This window comes from Podarcis cretensis (genome assembly GCF_951804945.1).
Source record: "Podarcis cretensis genome assembly, chromosome: 10".
NCBI classification, from domain to species: domain Eukaryota; kingdom Metazoa; phylum Chordata; class Lepidosauria; order Squamata; family Lacertidae; genus Podarcis; species Podarcis cretensis.
Genome location: NC_137179.1, coordinates 72,087,137 through 72,102,798, shown reverse-complemented (window position 1 = coordinate 72,102,798; position 15,662 = coordinate 72,087,137). Strand labels below are relative to the sequence as shown.

The window sequence follows — 15,662 nt, the reverse complement described above, 5'->3', positions numbered from 1 at the left end:
AAAATCCCACCCGACCCCACCATGCATTTTTATTCTTACAACCATCCTTTGAGATAGCTTTAAGGCTAGTAAGACAGTGTGGCTGTCCAAGGTTACCCAATGAGTTTTCCAATGGCATGGGTGGGTACTTGAACCCAGGTTGCCCAAGTCCAGCTCCAACACTCTAACCTTTATATCACATTGGCTAGGATCACAGTACCTCCAGTGGAAAAGATAATATAATTTCAATACTGTCTAGTATCCACTATCACAATACCTTTTTTTCAGAAGATCAAAACAAAATAAAAGAAAAAAAATTCCTTCCAGTAGCACCTTAAAGACCAACTAAGTTAGTTCTAGGTATGAGCTTTCGTGTGCATGCACACTTCTTCAGATGTGTATCTGAAGAAGTGTGCATGCACACGAAAGCTCATACCTAGAACTAACTTAGTTGGTCTTTAAGGTGCTACTGGAAGGAATTTTTTTTCTTTTATTTTGTTTTGACTATGGCAGACCAACACGGCTACCTACCTATTTCAGAAGATCATTACTTTAACAGCATTAACAGCAATTACTACTATTGAACAACCTGAATACAGTTTTCACTTATTCCCACTTCAGCTACCATGCAGTGTTCCACCCTTTCAAGCTTCTACATTATGGTAGCTCCAATGTAGGATCAGCTATTTTGAAGCAGGAAGCTCTAACCACATTACGCTTCATATTTCTTCCAGCAAGTCCTCAGACAGTGTTACTACAGCTCAGCAATCACTACAGTTCTTGCTGGTAGCACTACACCTGTGCATCCACAATGCTAGTGTCTCCCACTCAAGCATACAGCAAGGTATTTGTGCTTGACATGTTTCTGATCTGAATTAGTCTAGTTTTAATATCCAACTACATTCAATAGTAAGCCTCCCAGCTTTATAATTGCTATTGACCACATCCTTGGGATGCAACACTTCTCACAATTAAAACCATTCAAGTTCTAAAGAGGTCAGTAATAGCTGCATGAACCTGCAGACTTAACCTGCACTTAAGCAGACACATTCTGTACAATCCTTAACACATCCTCCTATAACATGGCCTAAGAGAACTGCCAATAAAGTCTGTTTATACAAATTATGCAACTTCTTCATATGATCTTAGTTTAGGGTTGCCATACTTCAGACAGCGAAAATCCGGGCAGAAAACGACATATGGCAACCATAGTTTGCATTATTGACCTGCATTTATAGTATACCTGCTAGAGTGAGCGATGTATTTCTCATGCACTCCCAGTCCTTACACAGCAGTTGGAAGCTAAGCTTACATATATCCATATTGCAAATAGGGGTGGGGATGGGGGGATTTACCGTAGCTAACTATAGGAGTTGTCCCCATTTCTACTGAGCCAACACTTAAGGTGAAATGTAAACAAGTGTTGGTTCTTAACTCATTTAGAGGGGTGTTGATAGAAAGGAGTGAAAGACAGGCCTTGTGACAAAGCACTGCAGATTAGGGCTAGAGGTTCCAATTGATTTAAAATCTTGAATAATTTTAAGTGCCCCCAAGTTAAATTGGGCCGAAGTTTTCAGAAGGTGTTAAGTACTTACAAAAATCACAGAGGGCAGGTGCCATCTTAGAAGACGCATCCCCCCTTCCTCTCACCCAAGAGAGAATGCATCTGAGATTATGCTTGTGGCACATGGGTGCATCATCTAAAAGACAAAGCAAGAATGCTGTTTTCTTCAGAGCCACTGTTTTAGTTGTATATGCAAAGTCAGATTGTCAATAATACAATTTTTGATCAATTTTGATACATTTCAGTAGCACTATACTAGGAATTCTAGTGAAGCTTTGGAGATTTCACACACACACACACACACACACCAAAAAAATCCTGCCACAAGAAGAATATACAGTCATAAAGGCAGATTTGAAAGTATATAAGAGCTAGTTATCTGATTGGCAAAATATGTGCTACAGTTTTCCAGATGTTGAATTCTTCATCCAAATGCCATGTCATATTTTTATATGGTTGATCACCTCCTTGGGTAACTTCACACAATCATATTTATTTAGAGTAATTCTAACCCACTCTTCATTAACATAATCACAGAACCTGTTACGTAAAAGAAAACTTTAAAACATCAATATTTTAACACATTTAACCACCTCCCAATGACTGTACCTGTACATATCAAGATTGGTCAGGTATTTTTAAACATAAAAAATGTCACATGTTTTGTGGTCTATGGTCCTGTCATGGAGGCATTCAAACAAACTATTAATTCTTGCTTCTTATATAAAAAGTTATATAATCAAGGGACACCAGCTTAAAGATGTATTGTGGTTATCTGTTGGAAAGAGACAATGATGTCCTGTGTTTTACTACAGGCTTGCAAATAACCTTGCCTGGTTGCCTGATGCAAGTATAAATTACTTATAGATACATTATCAAGTCTCTTCTTTGAAGCTTCTCTCCAGCATGAAACTTGTCAATGCAAAGGGTATTGTGTGTATGGGTCAATCTATGACATGCACAAATGGCTGCCTGCTACTTCTCACAGCACAAGCATCCAAATGCAGTCTGGGATGTCATGGCTGCCTCTGTTCCCTTCACTATGTAAGTGAGACCTAGTTATCATCTTATTTTCAGCATAATTATCTGCACAAATTTAGTAGGCATGGGCTTATCTTGCTCTTCTGTTTACCTTTTTTCTGCATGACTTGAGGCAGTCATTTGGAATTCATTTGAACTGTGAATTCCTGTCCTGTATATTAAACTGTTTAAGATTAACTATCAAGTGGAGAGCTGCAACAATACTTGACCGTACATCCAACAGGAGTGGCTCCTATTCAGAGCTCCAGCCAAGACCAGGAGCCGTGTAGCACTGTTTAGGGTTTACACTGGGAGAGAAGGACCTCCTCTTCTCCCTCCCTGCCCACTCCCATGCTGTAAAGTACTGAAGAGTTCAGTTTGGGTGCTGGTTGTCAATCTGTGTTTTATTGCTGTATCTCATATGGGAGGGTTCTGGAGCTCTGAGGAAAGGAAAATCTGTTTTCCGAGTCTCTCCCTCCTGAAACCTCCCCAAATAATACAGGGAGGGAAGTTTAATCTTAGGATGTGCAGTTCACTTCCTTCATTCTGAGGCAGTTGCTAAAGTCTGGAACATTTGGTTCACAATGCATGAATCTGCAGAAGAGCAATATCACCCAGCTTCAAATCCAAAGAATTGGGTTTTTTGCACATTTTTTTCCCTGATAGAAAATACCATTTAGCTTCAATAGCACGTTACCTTATGGGAAACAATTGATGAAATTCACAAGGTATGCGCAAATAAGTAAACCCATTTTCATTTTGCAATTCTAGAAGCCTAGGTACTACCGTCTTTCCCCGAAAGTAAGACATCCCCCGAAAATAAGACCTACTTCCAGTTTTGCCTCTCGCTGTAATATAAGGCTTCCCCCGAAAATAAGGCCTCCCCGATAATAAGGCCACCCGGAATATAAGGCCCCCGAAGCTACAGTAAGGCATCTGATTCCTCTGGACTGTAGCGGCGGGCGCCACTGCGCAGCTCACTGATTGGCCGAAGCGCAGCCAGAGCTGTTCAAGCAGTTTGAAGTCTCTTTAAACCAGAGAGCCCACACCTTGCTGCCTGCTCTGCCCTGACCAAGTCTGGCTGACTCACAATTAGACAGGACAGTGAGGGAGTCAGGCACATTGTGTGGAATCTTCATGGAAAAATAAGACATCTCCTGAAAATAAGACCTAGCGCATCTTTGGGAGCAAAAATTAATATAAGACACTGTCTTATTTTCAGGGAAACAGGGTATCAATCTTATTTTGGCTGCACCCACATGCTATTTAGTATGCAGTTTGCTCCTACCATGCAAATACATGCTTTTGTGTAGTGCTACTCAGACTCATTTGTTATCAGTAAAAATACAGCTGTGGCCACTAACACTAGAGAAGTTACAAGAAGCCATACAAGATGTGCAAACAGTTTTATAGTAGCAAACAGGTGGGGGGTAAAAATCAATGATTTTTTAAAAATAAAAATATCTTATTTTTTATTTAAATCAGTTTTTTTTTATTTAAATTGGATTTATTAAAATAAAATGCTTTTGGAGGAAAAATCTTTCTAAACATAGTTTTCTATTTAAATTACATTATAGTCCAAATGATGTTTTTAATTATGTAGCATGAGGCTTTATATGCAATGTTTAATTTTTTTGGTAAATGAATTCTATTAATCCATTCACAATGTCATGCTCTTCCAGAGGTTTCTGTAAGATTAATTGGGGCAGTTTTTCTAACGAGTAGATATTATCACAGATGCTTGTTTTTGCAGTTCTCAAAAGCATGAATTTGTGTCTGCAGAGATAACATGCCTTTTCTTTACAGGAAAAACCTTAATCCCATTGTTCCTTTGCAAACTATATACAGTGGTGCCCCGCAAGACGAATGCCTCGCAAGACGGAAAACTCGCTAGACGAAAGAGTTTTCCGATTTGGAGGTGCTTCGCAAAACGAATTTCCTATGGGCTTGCTTCGCAAGACGAAAATGTCTTGCGAGTTCCTGCGGGTTTTTTTCCCTTTCCCCCCCTTTTTCTAAGCCGCTAAGCCGCTTATCAGCTGATCCGCTAAGCCACTAAACCGCTAATAGCGCTAATCCGCTAATCTGTCAATGGGCTTGCTTCGCAAGACGAAAAAACCGCTAGACAAAGAGACTCGCGGAACGGATTCTTTTCGTCTTGCGAGGCACCACTGTACACAGAAACGGCCCCTTACCTCTTAAATGCTAAGTTACAAGAGTTCCAATAGATTGTTTGGAGTGGAATAGATCTGCGCAAGGAGCTAAGTGTGAAGCAGTAAAAATGAAAGTGCAACCTTGTGAGGAAAATACTCCACAAGTCTTGGCATCTTTGTGTAATAATAATAGTGCAAGTCAGTTGCATGTCTGTGCAACTCAGACTTGAGGCAAATGCTGAAGGCACTTCTGGGCTGGCAACCTCTTTCCACTCCCACTGGGTTCCAACAACTGCACTAACACTTAACTGTACAGAATAGGCACCTGAATGTAGAAGCAAATCCAAAGGGGTGGTGGTGGTGGAAACAGTAACTGGGATCTGTAAGTCCTTGGCGAGACCTTGAAGTACTTGCCAGTCAACTAATAAGAGTTCACTGGTTCCAGGCCCTGCTTCCCAGGGCTCGCCTGACATTGTCCAAACAATAAAGTCTCCTGCAGCAGGAATTCCCGAAGTTCTCCGCTCCAGTCCTCGGCTCCCCTTTTCCAGCTTCTTTCTGCAAGCTGTTCCAGGCTAGGCCTACCAACTGTATTTCCCCCTCTCACCCCCTAGAAAATGGAAGGCCAGCCTCTCCAATGCCAGGGCTGCTGGGAGATATAGCCCCTATAAATAGTTAACTTATTAAACCTCCCAATATTTTCATAATTAACTGTCTATGTATTTCTAATAGTATAACCAAATCAGTAATTTTTGATATAGCTGTCAAAACTACTCTGAAAATTTATTATTCCAAAAATGAAACCTTATACCAGCAAGAATGAGTCTTTCTGTAAAAAAGGAAAAAGAAAACAGTGATTTAAATCAAGTCTTACTGACTACTGATTTAAATTGTGATTTAAATCAAATCCACCCTGGTAGCAATTCCTTCCATCCTTCTCCAGATCTGCCGTTAGTCAATGTATAATCACGCTTAACATCTATTATTCCAAGTCACAAGAGCTCTCTCGCCTTCCCATTATGGATGGGTGTGTTAATGCTACAGCTCACTGTTCCGCAACAACACCATGAAGCACTATGAAATATTTTACATGTATTCTGCAACCGTGTATATAAAACCACATCAAGGACAATTCACCATGACTCCTACGCACAACTGCACTACAGTGCCCGTTACTAGAGGCAAGGACACTGCAAAGTATCTGGACGTTACTTCCAATAAGAAGTCTTGTCAGGCCTTTCAGAGAGCTCCCATTAACCCACCCTTCTCCAGGGCCCAATCACACAGGTTCTGAGGATCATGCTGATCACTTACGTAAGAGTTTATCATCAGTAAGCTAAAAAACATGTTTTGGTGGAGTGATGACCTGAATAGTAATTAGCTCTGGAGTGAGCACTTTCATTTTCTCACCTGCAGACTCCAGGATGAAGTTAGACAACTTGCTTTCAAATGTTGAGTAGCCATTAAAAATTCAGATTAGGAATCTATCAACTAACCTTTAGAAACGCTGAACTAGCCTAACCATCAAATCCAATACCGACATGGAACTACAACAGTTCCAGATTAGAAAGCATGCATTTTAGCCAAACTAGGAAGTAAATCAATGTGAAACAAGTTGGTTAGAGCATCGTGCTTATAATATCAAGGTTACATGTTTGAACTCTACACAGCTGCATATTTCTGCACTGCAGAGAACTGGACTAGATGGTCTCAGGATCCCTTCCAGCTGTACAATTCTATTATTCTGAGTCATCTTTTTTCAGTAATTCAGAGTTCTTAATGAAATACACAATAGAATATATTAATTTGGCTACTATATACCACAGCCATCCAACAAACTGGCCAACTATTCCAAATGTAAACCCATGGATTCAATTCTCCACAATTGCCAAACCAAAACGGTAAACTCATCAGAAGAACAAATAATCAGCCAAAGCCATTTTTAAACAGCCACATTTTAGCAGCCTCCTAACACAAAACAGTGATGGGGCCATACAGACCTTACTTGGCAAAAAAATTCACATAGTGGATGCCATTACAAGATCACCGTAGTCAAGGGGTTCCAAAACTGTGCTCTGCAAACTTCATTTAAGTATTCCAGTGTGTCTGTGAATTTTGTTTATTTCTTGTGTTTCATTGTGTTTCATTCATTACTATTTGAATTCCATAGAATTAGCCCTCATTACTGCCAGCTATGCTTCAGAGGAATGAAGGAACCAAGTGGGACCTCAGATAATGATGAGAGCATGAAGCTAGTGAAATTGCTAACTTGACTGAGATCACACTTGACTTAAAAATACTTTAAGTAGCATTCAACTAACTATTAGAGTAGACTCACTGAAATTAATGAACATGCCTGCCTTAGGTCCTTCCATTTCAATGGCTCTACCCCAAGTAATGATTAGTTGAATACCACCCCTTTATAAAATCAAGCTTTTAAGTAGGATGACAATCTGCACATTTTATTTATTCTTACCGTATTTTTCGCTCTATAGGACGCACCCGACCATAGGATGCACCTTGTTTTAGAGTGGAAGAACAAGGGGAAAAAATTCTCCCCCTCTCTGTGCAGCGCCCCTTCAGCGAAGCGGCAAGAAAAATGGAGCCTTAGCTGAAGGGGCACCTAAAGGTAAAGGTAAAGGTACCCCTGCCCGTACGGGCCAGTCTTGACAGACTCTGGGGTTGTGCGCTCATCTCACTTAAGAGGCCAGGGGCCAGCGCTGTCCGGAGACACTTCCGGGTCACGTGGCCAGCGTGACATCGCTGCTCTGGCCAGAGCCAGAGCCGCACACGGATACGCCGTTTACCTTCCCGCTGGTAAGCGGTCCCTATTTATCTACTTGCACCCGGAGGTGCTTTCGAACTGCTAGGTTGGCAGGCGCTGGGACCGAGCAGCGGGAGCGCACCCCGCCGCAGGGATTCGAACCGCCGACCTTTCGACCGGCAAGCCCTAGGCGCTGAGGCTTTAACCCACAGCGCCACCTGCGTCCCGAAGGGGCACCTACCCTTCAGCAAAAGGAACCTGAAGCCTCCGGAGCACATCGGGCGCTCCCGCTGCACTCCGGAGGCTTCAGGCAGCTATCTTTGAAGCCTGGAGAGCGAGAGGGGTCGTTCTCCAGGCTTCAGTGCAGCCAACCTGAAGCCTCCGGAGCGCGGCGGGAGCGCTTCCACTGTGCTTCGGAGGCTTCGCGTTGCTATCGCTGAAGCCAAGGAGCCTGCATTCGCTCCATAAGACGCACACACATTCCCCCTTAATTTTTGGAGGGGAAAATGTGTGTCTTATAGAATGAAAAATAGGGTATATTTGTTAGCCACTTTTCTCACAGAGTGACCCAAAGCAACTTACCAATTAAGAAGAACCAATCAAAATCTAAAAACACAGCCATAAACATACAGATCCCAACCCACAACAGGACCTTCAAATTAAAAGCCAAAAAGCTCAGATGAAGAGAAGTCTTTGCCTAGGACCTAAAAATAAGATGGAATCAACCACGCCACCCTGGGGAAAGCATTCCACAAGCGGGAAGCCACCACTGAATTATCTGATAGCAGAGGCAGCAATGAAGACTCCATACTGTGCTTCTTCAGCTAGTATCTGCCAAAATCAGAGCCTGTGGGGCAAGAACAATGCTAGTTTGGCAATGTAAAATTGAAACCATGAGTTTCAATGAAGGAATATAAAGACACCTTTCAAACTAGGCGTAATGACCGCATTGCCAGAACATAGGTACACCAGCAGGCACAAGGCTCTCAGCAGTGGTATGCTTTTTCTGTTAGAACAATTGGCAGGAGTGTTTACTAAAGATAGTGGTAGCAGACCAAAACAGTCATGAAGCTCGCAGGGTGACCTTGGGCCAGTCACAGCCTCTTAACCTACCCCACAGGGTCGTTGTAAGGATTAAATGAAGAGGAGGACGAACCATGTACTCACTGGAGAAAACGGTGGGATATAAATGCAATAAATAAGCTCTTCTGCTTAGCTGCTTAAGAAAGTTGGAGAAGCCAGCCAGATGAAGATGTCAGTTGCCAACATGGCATCCAGAGATCTCCCCATGGTCACAATTGGAACCGTGCCAGTTGCAAAATGCACCTGATGCCTGGGGAGTTTCTAGCACTGCTTCGCAATTAATCCCTACCCTAGAGACACATTAAGAGGCTGTTACTGGCCCAAGGCCACCCAGTGAGCTTCATGACTGAGTGTGGTTTTGAACCCTGATCTCCCAGGTCCTAGTCCAGGGGTAGGCAACCTAAGGCCCTTGGGCCGGATGCAGCCCAATCGTCTTCTCAATCCGGCCCACGGACGGTCCAGGAATCAGCATGTTTTTACATGAGTAGAATGTGTGCTTTTATTTAAAATGCATCTCTGGGTTATTTGAGGGGCATAGGAATTCGTTCATTCCCCCCCCCAAAAAAAATAGTCTGGCCCACCACATGGACTGAGGGACAGTGGAACGGCCTACGGCTGAAAAAGGTTGCTGATCCCGTAGTCCAACACTCTAACCACTGCAGCACACTGGCTTCATACAGTACTGCTATGGGGCTATATAAATTAAGTAGGTAAATAAATATGGGGAAAGCAAAATGTCACTTAAAGGAAAATATTTCAGATCCTTCTTTAAGTTTGAATCTGTTTTATTCTGGATTGTTTTATTTGATATTTTAATGATTTTGTGATTTTATATGTGTTGGAAGCCACCCAGAGTGGCAGGGGCAGCCCAGCCAGATGGGCTGGGTATAAATAAAATGTTATTAATATTATTATTGTTATCATCATCATCATCATGTTGTAAACCGCTTTTATAATTTTTCTTTAAAATACAAAGTGGTATAGAAATTAAGTTAATAATAGTAATAATAAATTTCATTGTAAATAAAAAGGCTCCTATACATTCCATTGTGGCAACTACAACCTTGGTTTAAGGTGTCATTTGGCACAAATTAGTTTATATATCTGAGCTTCTAACACTGGGACAAATACTTTAGGAACATCTCTCCCTATACCAGTGTCCCCCTGTTTTAAGATCTACAAGGGAGGGCCCTTCTTGTTCTGTGACTGGTTGAGGTGACCACTGTTTCAATCTCTCTGCTGTGGGATGACCATTACCTTGCCAAGAACACCTGATCTCCCAATGTTCAGAAGTCTCCCAATGTTCAGAGGCTTGTAGCTCCCATTGCAGGCCCAGTCTCCCTACTGAGATTAGGCAGGCATCCTCCCAGCTGTATTTCAGGTTTCTGACAAATACTTTCTCATTGCAGCAGTTTCCACATTCCCTGACCACTGGCTATGCCAGCTGAGGCTGCTGGGAGTTGGAGTCCAATAACATCTGACAGGCTACAGGTTAGGCACCCCTGCCCTAAAAGATGTAGGGAAGGTGAAAGAAAAGTCTTAAGGAAAGAGTAGCATACAAAGTCAGAAGAAAGCAGGATCTTGTAAACCCTTTAATTAAAGTGACTATGTGTGGATTGCTTGGATAAGAGTGTTCAAAACAGCACACAGGCATAGGAGAATGTGAATTGAAGATATTAAATTTCATCAAAGGAAACTTACACTAGCTCTGAAAATGCAAGCCTATATAGCTTTAAAAGCTGTTTTGTTCTGAACCATGCTGGGAACCAATTGGTTGAACTGTAGTATATAAATCATTTTCCCTACACCTCCACATTTCAATACAGAAACATCTTTGATGTGATTAGGAGACAGATTATTAAGTGTTATTTTATTACAAGGACAGGTTACGGTACTTAAAAGGAAGAGTCCATTTCAGTAAAAGCATTGGCCAGTTTTAGTAAGTTTGTTTTACAACAGTGCATTTACAGTACTAAAGCAACCATCTGGCATCACACCCGGAACCAAGTCCACCCACATTAGCACTTTCATTCCTTCTTGCTGTATAAATTCAGGAAAGAGACAGTACTAACAAGCCAAGTCCTCTTGTTCAATTTCATGCACTTAACTAATAAACGCTAAGTTAAGAGCTAGACAAATGTTTCCTTATTCCAATAAGGGATCTGTCGAGTTCTTTATAAGAACATTGCAACTGGTTAAGAGAACAGTCATAGCCAATCCCACTTATTTGGTGTTTCACAGAAAATAGTAATATTTGTGCATTTCATGTTCTATACAAAAAAAATCTAAGAACTGTAATTAAACACACCTCAGCTTTAAGCAGTAGATACTCCAAACCAGTGAAGTTTAAAGCCTTACGGAATGTGCATCAGGGTAACTACTTCAAGTCAAGTAAAACATGCAAGCTTTCCCCTCCTTTCAAATCCTTTTCTATTTACCTCAAGAACAATAGAACCCTTTCAGCCAGAAGAGCCATTCCTCTTTCCCATGCCTCCCCATCCGGGATGAGGAAACCGCTTCCTAAAGCCCACTTCCTCTTCCATGCCTCAGACCTGAAACAACTTTCAACAGCCCCTTGGTCTTTCGCAATATCCTGCAGACACCTCCCTATATTTCAGGAAACCTCTTATTTGTCACTTGCATCAGAATTTTTGTGCTCTGAAGCCATCAGCTCAACCAGAGCTTAACCAGAATGCTTCTAACCCGAAGCGAATAGAACAAAAATGAAATGAAGGCACACAATAATATTTCCAGTTGGGTTAACCAAAAATGCCCTTCCTTGCCGAAGGCTTGCCGTTCGATATTAAACATTTGCGACAACCTTTATAAGAAGCTACATTGTTTTCAGAATTACAGCTAACCGTCATCCGCCAGCGTGAAGTAAAAATGAAGGAGCTGTAACGATCCATTTGGATAAATATGGTCATAGACCGTTATCTATGCACACAGAGATAAGCCTACCAATAAATGGCTGCAAGGATAAAAGAATGAGGAGATTTTGAAGGGGAGGGAAGAGATGATGTTGGCAAGAGGACTGGCTCCAAGGAAAGCACAGAGGTTTTGCAGTAGAATACAAAAATAGGAACCGGGAACTGAAATTTCGATAAATGCCCACTGCAACCCCAAGATGCTACTGTGTTGTATATGCAGAGAGAGCACTTTACCTGGAGCAGGATTGCTTTGCAGAACTGGGGAGAAGGAGAAAGGAGATAAGAAATCTCCCCTCTGGCTTCTTACATTTCTATTTGTGGAAGCGGCGGGCAGAGTGTTGGGGGGGGGGGGAGAGAGAGAGGAAGGGTGGGATCGCAAGCACAATGGCAGCAGCAGCAGCAGCAGCCCCTCACATGCCATGGGCATCGCGGAAGCCTCCCCGCCCCACATGCAGCACCAGCAGCCCTACAGAAAAGCCCTACAGAAAAGCCAGAGGCTTTCTCGGGAGGGAAGCGGGGGAAGGATGCAGCCCTGCAGGCAGTGGCGTAGCGTGGGTTGTCAGCCCCCGGGGCAAGGCAAGTAATCTGCACCCCCTAACCCGTGGATTTGCGCCCCCTAACCCTAACCCCCAGATGTTGCGCCCGGTGCGGCTGGCCCCCCCTGCACCCCCCACGCTACGCCACTGCCTGCAGGCTCCTTCCAGCTCCCTTCTTCTCCCCGCTTCCTCCCCACACGGACCCGGGGGCGCCATATGATGGGGGGGGGGAGAGAGAGAGAGAGAAGCCGACAGGCCAGGATGCACCTTCACGGGGGGAGGGGGAGGTCAACGGCATCTCCTCGCCCCACCAAAAAGGAGGGGAAAAGAGACGGAATTCAATACGCACAGCGCCCCCCCCGCCTTCTCCCCACCCCACCCCCAAACCCCAGCGTACCATGAAGTCGGTGGCGAAGTTATCCTCCCCATTGTGGTCGGTGTCCTTCATGGCCTGGACTCGCTGGATGAATTTCCTCAGGATCTCCTCTTGCTCCATCCTCCTCCTCCTCAGCCGCCTCCCCGCTTCCCTCCGCCGCAAAGCGGGAGAGACCCAGCCTGAGGAGACGCCCCGCCAACCGGCTTTCTCGCCGCTGCTGCTGCTTCCGCCGCCGCCGCCGCCCTGGCCCTCCTCCTTCCCCAGCCGCCTGCCTCCCCGCCCCGGCCCCGAGCACAACAACTTCCCCGCGGCGGCTCAGCTCAGCCCAGCCGCCCGCCCGCCCGATCCATTCTCCTCCCTCACGGCCCCTCCCTCACGCAGCCGCCGCGGCCGCCAACACCGAACGCCGGACGGCGGCGACGCCACTCGCCCTCCGCCCCTCTGCGGCGCAGGCGCAGCGACGCCCGCTCCCCCCTCCCTCCGCTCCCTCCCACGTGTTGATCCGCCGCGCCCGAGCTCTCGGGCCCCGCCATTGGCTTCCCGCTCTCAGAAGCCCCGCTGGCGATTGGCCACGCTTCCCGTCAATCCCTTCCTCCTCCTCCTCCTACCTCGAGAGAAACTTCCTTTTCCCCACCCCCACCCCTAGAATTCCCTAGCGGGTAATGTCTTCCTTGCGCTTGATAAATAGGACTCTGGGATGTACCAATGCGTTTGAGGGGGGGGAGGGGAGGGGGGAAAGGTCGCCTGTGGTTTAGCTAAAAGAGACCGCGGAAGGCAGTGCTCCGTCTTCGCGCCCGGGAGGCTGCAGGCGTCTCTGGTTTGCCGGCAGAGAAAGTACCTGCCAATATATGGCACGTTCAGCAAGTTTATTTAAAGGTCCGTATAGTTAAAGCTATGGTTTTCCCAGTAGTGATGTATGGAAGTGAGAGCTGGACCATAAAGAAGGCTGGTCGCCAAAGAATTGATGCTTTTGAATTATGGTGCTGGAGGAGACTCTTGAGAGTCCCGTGGACTGCAAGAAGATCAAACCTCTCCATTCTGAAGGAGATCAGCCCTGAGTGCTCACTGGAAGGACAGATCCTGAAGCTGAGGCTCCAGTACTTTGGCCACCTCATGAGAAGAGAAGACTCCCTGGAGAAGACCCTGATGTTGGGAAAGATGGAGGGCACAAGGAGAAGGGGGCGACAGAGGACGAGATGGTTGGATAGTGTTTTCGAGGTTACCAGCATGAGTCTGACCAAGCTGCGGGAGGCAGTGGAGGACAGGAGTGCCTGGCGTTCTCTGGTCCATGGGGTCACGAAGAGTCGGACACGACTAAACGACTAAACAACAACAACAACAAACACGTTTGCCTATACATAATAAGTAAGTCTGGCCTTTAATAGGACTTCCTCTGCTGTGGCCGCTCCCTGAGTGTGACCCATAGCTGTCTACTTACAGATTTGAAAATAAGGGACCAGCAGCCAAAATAAGGGACCTGCAGCCTCACCTGTTCCAGGCACTCCAGTCTTCCTGTCCTCCTGCAGTCTGGTCAAACTCATGCTGGGTAGCTTCGAGAACACTGTCCAACCAACTTTGTAACCAGAGGTTCAACTGAATAGAATATGAATCACATGCACCACAAGGCCTATACAGCCTCAACTTAAGATGGCTCCCCAGCCTGGCTTTGCACTGCAAAGTTTGCAGCAGCACGTGCAACAAAATGGCGTCCAGCATTCAAAAACCTCCTCAGCTTGCATTAACTAGCCACACACAAGACATGCAAGCTCCACCCCCCAGTCGTTCTTAGACTTCTTATTGGGTGAGCAACACAGCCAAGTAACACAGTTGGAGCCTTCCTCCTCCCTGGCCGCAGGGAGGGAGGGAAAGGAGCTGCTTCCTTTGAAATTTAAGGGACATCATTTAAGGGACATCCATCAATAAGGGACAGCAGCGAGACATGGCGCTGGAATAAGGAACTGTCCCTTCAAATAAGGGACACTTGACAGCTATGGTGTGACCCCTCCGTTCACAGCCTGCAAGCCCAGGTTCAGACGTCTCGCTCTTTGGAAAAACAAAGTTCCCAGGCCTGCCATCCTGCATGCAGCTAATGGGTCTAATGAAAGCACAACGATAGATTTGGCCATGCAATCGGAGACGGCACAGGGCGTGGGTTTTATTCCGTTGTTTTCACTCATTAAGCTTCCACACTATAAATGGTGCACTGCCATACGAGGTCTCTCGAGCTGCTGTTTATAACATTATTTAATTCCCGCTTTTATAAATCGGCAGCTTCAAACAACTCTGCAGTCATAGTTGCAATACTGTAGGTATATGTTGCAGCTTTCCACCCACCTGTACTGCACCCTGCAGTTTCTAAGCTGAAAAAAAACCATATTTTGCCCTGGCTCTGTGGGGAGGGAAAGCAGAGGCCATTCAGAATAGCATGAATATGTGGTTGCACCTTATTACAGGATACAGATAAGCTATATACTGAATCTTTACCAAATATTCACTAATAACAAGATGAGCCTGTTTTCCAGAAGGCTGAAAACTTGGGTACAGAAATAATGTTCAGAATTGGGGATAGTGTATATGCTGCCCCACAACAGCTTGATCCTGTCCATGTTGACTGGGAAGTAAACCCAACTGAATGCATATCGGATTGCAGACATAATGTACAGTATTATCAAGCAAAAACGTACAGTGAGGTGGTGCTCTAAAGGTCTGCTTTGTAGACCTCTCTTGCTCTGAGACCTGAGGGCTCCTGGTGAGGTCAAATTTTAAGTTTTACAGATACACGAGGTGGGGCCCGAACAGTAGGGCGGTTCATTAAAAAAACAACAATTAAATGCCTGCTCCAAAGGTCTTACCTTACTACACTAGGGATTATATAGCTATAATCTGAAATTTCATGCATATCAGTAAATATCTTGACCCTCCTCCACGAAAATAGCTGTTTACTTGGCCATTTTCCTATGTCACGAAGGCTAAAATTTCAATTCAGTGGAGCAGGGTCAAGATATTAACTGATACGCATGAAATTTCAGGTATAGCTATATAATCCCTGGTGTAGTAAGATAAGACCTTTGGAGCAGGCATTTAAAAAAAGAAATATTTTTATGAACCGCCCTACTGAACAGTGGAGAACCCACACGAGTGGAGTTCCTTCCCAACCTCAGGGAATACTTGCTTCCATCAAAGCACATGTAAAACATTCTTTAAAACCATTTATTTCTATTTGCTTTCTCTTAAAGGTTTTTTGCTAATTTATATTTATGTTT

At 44.6% G+C, this 15,662-nt stretch overlaps 1 protein-coding gene across 4 annotated transcripts in view; it reads right to left on the bottom strand.

The window, feature by feature from the left end:
* Positions 1-12,659, bottom strand: part of PTPN12 (protein tyrosine phosphatase non-receptor type 12) — a 63,754-nt gene extending 51,095 nt beyond the window's left edge. For 2 of the 4 annotated variants that reach the window (XM_079993630.1, XM_079993632.1), the window contains exon 1: positions 12,421-12,659. In XM_079993630.1, coding sequence (XP_079849756.1) covers positions 12,421-12,519 — 99 coding nt within the window. In that variant the 5' untranslated portion in view covers positions 12,520-12,659. Of the gene's footprint in view, positions 1-1,574; positions 1,680-12,420 lie in introns of all 4 variants that reach the window. The other 2 variants (XM_079993631.1, XM_079993629.1) reach the window with 2 other exon arrangements.
* Positions 12,660-15,662: the final 3,003 nt, after the last annotated feature.